The 3,205-nt window shown below is 29.0% G+C and overlaps 1 protein-coding gene across 1 annotated transcript; it reads left to right on the top strand.

The window, feature by feature from the left end:
* Positions 1-69: 69 nt before the first annotated feature.
* Positions 70-988, top strand: LOC116351259. Its single transcript, XM_031783338.1, has 2 exons — positions 70-435; positions 504-988. Exons 1-2 carry the CDS (start codon positions 230-232, stop codon positions 838-840), a joined length of 543 nt encoding a protein of 180 aa, XP_031639198.1. The 5' UTR covers positions 70-229; the 3' UTR covers positions 841-988.
* The last annotated feature ends 2,217 nt before the right edge of the window (positions 989-3,205 follow it).

Consider the following 3,205-nt stretch of genomic DNA (forward strand, 5'->3'; position numbering starts at 1 on the left):
AAAAAGGGGAATTATCCACGTTTTTTTGAAAATAGATTGCGTATGTGGCGTATTTGCATTCATAATTGTGTGGCCTCCCATCTAATTTCCTCCAGTTGTATCACGAGAATCGGATATGAAGCAAAAAACATATGTTGGTGTTAGAGCCACTATTTAGTCGTATCGCGAGAGTCGGTACATTTGCATACCACCCCCCAAGGCAAATGTGAAGTTTTGTCCAAATAAAAAAATGTTGCTTTTTTATTATTTGGACAAACTTTCACGCATTTTTTTTAAATACAAACAATTGTATATTAGTTTAATAACTGCTGTTATATTTATTTTACCAACAATTTATGGTAATTTGACATTTATTAGACAAAAAAGTATTGAACTCCCGAAGCTACCATCGCCAGCTAATGGAAATTTTCCATTTACAGGGAAAAAGATTAGAAGGTGATTATAGTTTTTAACTCTTTTTTTTGTTTTAAATAATTTATAATTAACCGCTGTTTTTTTTAAAGACGTCAAAAGCCAGGTGCCCCTCCACTGACATTTCAACGTAATAAAGACATCGTAAGAGAGATTATTCACCTGTTTTATATAAAATGTAGTACACCCAAAATTGTTGATGATGAAAAATTACAAATTTGTGAGCTGAATCATAAAAAAGACACTGCTGAAACGTGTGGAATAGACTTTTCACATTTAAAACTTAAAAAGCCTAGAATAACTTTTGACGTTGATGAAGACCGTAGTAACGACTTTGCTGAAGTCGTTGCTAAAGACGGCGGTGACAACGTTGACGAACTCATAAATGAAGATGTTGAAGAAGATAATAGTATTTATGTAGATGTTTGATATTTTTGAAGATAGCGATGACGATTGACGATACTAGTATTTATAAAGATGTTGATACAGCGATAGTGATACCAATTTTTTTTTTATGAAATCGGAATTAGTATTATGAAGTTTTTAGATAATGAACGGTGTCTTAGCAAAACTAATAATAAACCTAGCATTCCGCCTAAGAAAAATAATGTTTGAAGCTAGAAATCAACGAAAAAAAATTAAACTTTTTTTTTCAAAATTTTTGAGCAACATTTGTTTGGCCTTTTCGATGATTGATTAAATGTTATTTTATTGATAAACATATTTTTATTAGTAAAACGCGAGTAAATCGACGAAAATTTGAAAAAAAAAAAAATTGTGTGAACTGTAAAAAATGAGAATTCAATTTATTTTAATTCATTTTGAATAATTGTTAATTAATTGCCTTGTTGAAAACTAAAAATGTATATTATAATCCAAGTGTGATGTTATGAATCGTGTTTCCTATATTTATTACCATTACTATTTTGATATATATGAAAATGCTATTGACGTGATGAAACACCAGTACCAATAATACATTAAGTTATACACTCTAATTTGTTTTTTTTCATTCGACGTCAAGAATTAATTGTACAATGTACATATTTATATTTTTCATAAGAATACAACAATGGAAAATCTGTTGTAAGTTTGTATTTAAATATTAAAAACACATTTTTGGAAAAAAGTCGAAAACACTATTTGTCACTGAATATATTTTTTTTATTTTTATAAGATTTTCAGTTGAAACACCGAATCAAACAATATAGATAATCAAACGTAAGGAAATTGTTCTTTTTAAATTGCCGCTATCACGGAAAAACATAGAATTAAACTCTTAAACTTTTTCACAATGCAAATAGTTTTTAAAATCAAGCTTAGCACCTAAATGTTACTTTTTCGAAACCCCTAGTTTGTAAAAGGTAATTTCAATCACGATGATTGATGCCTGTCTCCTCGATGATTGGTTCGCAAACAAATATTGAAGTCGGATGATTTTCGAGTTCTGTTCATATTTTTTTAAAGAAAATAATCTCGCCTTTTTGGTAAATTTTTTCGGTTATTTTTAAATCGTGCCAATAATAAAAGACTAAAAGTCAACAGCGCAACTTAAGAATCCAGGAAAAAATTGTTGTGAACTTCTGAAAGAAGTTAGCAAAGACTCGATGAAAATTCTTTTGAAAACAGAAAATACGACATAATCCCAAAAGCGTATTTTTGATCACAAGCGGCATAAAATTTTCACTACAAATCACTATCACAACAGCAATTCTAATCATTGAAAATAACAAAGCCGAACGTACCAAAAAAAAATTCAAAAATTTGGTTCACTTTTTTTAGTTTTATTATTTTTCGTAGTCATTTTCACTAATGTAAATACACTTTTCTTCCAAAAAACACTATGAAATACACATTTTTTTGAACGAATTGAACTTAAATTTGTATTATAGCTGCAATTTAAATCATTGCGAATATATGACAAAGCCGAACGTACACAGTACGGCAATAAAACACTGGCACAATACTTCAAATTTTTGCTAACTTTTTGGAGATTGCATTTTTCAAAGGCATAACACACATTTTTAACGTAAAGAAAGATAGATCACATACACATAGATAGAGATTTTTTTTCAATTTTTGTGTTACATTATTTTTGTACATTTTTTCCGTATTTTTGACTGTCTTTCCGCTGCTACATGGCCAACTCATATGAAACACTCGGAGAATCGATATAATATTTTTGGAAGTATGTTTTATGTTCAAGTAATATTCATGATTTCTTCAAAAAATAATAGCTATTTTGTCACCACAACAATTCACTAAATGCATGATGTAGAAAAATAATCCTTTTTGTCTTGCTGAAACACGGAATTATGCGAATTTTTAAATTTATTCTTGTCGCAAAAATGTCGATGTTTTTCTTAAATGTTTTTTTTACAAATATCAAATTAAAATGTTACACTATTTTCGTAAATACACACTTTTCATGTAAATGAAATCAACAACGGAATAAAATCCGGGCACTATATTCTATAGATTTTGCACTAATATTTTTTATGATTTTTTAACAATAAACTAAAGTGTTAAGAACTGCATGTATGGGTACTCGGAGACTCGGTAAAATGCACAAAAATATTAAAAACATTTTTTAGTATTTTGAACTGTCTTTCTGCTGTTACACGACAACCTTATATGAAACTCTCGGAAACTCGGTATAATCCACAAAACTATTGATTTTTTTCGTATTTTCACCATCTTCCTGCTGTTAAAACTCTTGGATACTCAGAATAACTCTTGGATACTCAGAAAACATATTTTTCGTTTTTTCACTATATTCCTGGTGCTGAGGAGC

Source organism: Contarinia nasturtii, unplaced genomic scaffold (genome assembly GCF_009176525.2).
Source record: "Contarinia nasturtii isolate CC-2019 unplaced genomic scaffold, AAFC_CNas_1.1 Cnas_scaffold_5058, whole genome shotgun sequence".
In the NCBI taxonomy this organism is placed as follows: Eukaryota; Metazoa; Arthropoda; class Insecta; order Diptera; family Cecidomyiidae; genus Contarinia; species Contarinia nasturtii.

What these genes read in the sequence shown, in the direction of transcription:
- LOC116351259 (XM_031783338.1), top strand. Translation starts at nt 230, where the DNA reads ATGTTGCTTTTTTATTATTTGGACAAACTTTCACGCATTTTTTTTAAA. An exon ending in ACAGGGAAAAAGATTAGAAG is followed by an intron (nt 436 to 503) that starts GTGATTATAGTT and finishes TTTTTTTTAAAG; the next exon opens with ACGTCAAAAGCCAGGTGCCC.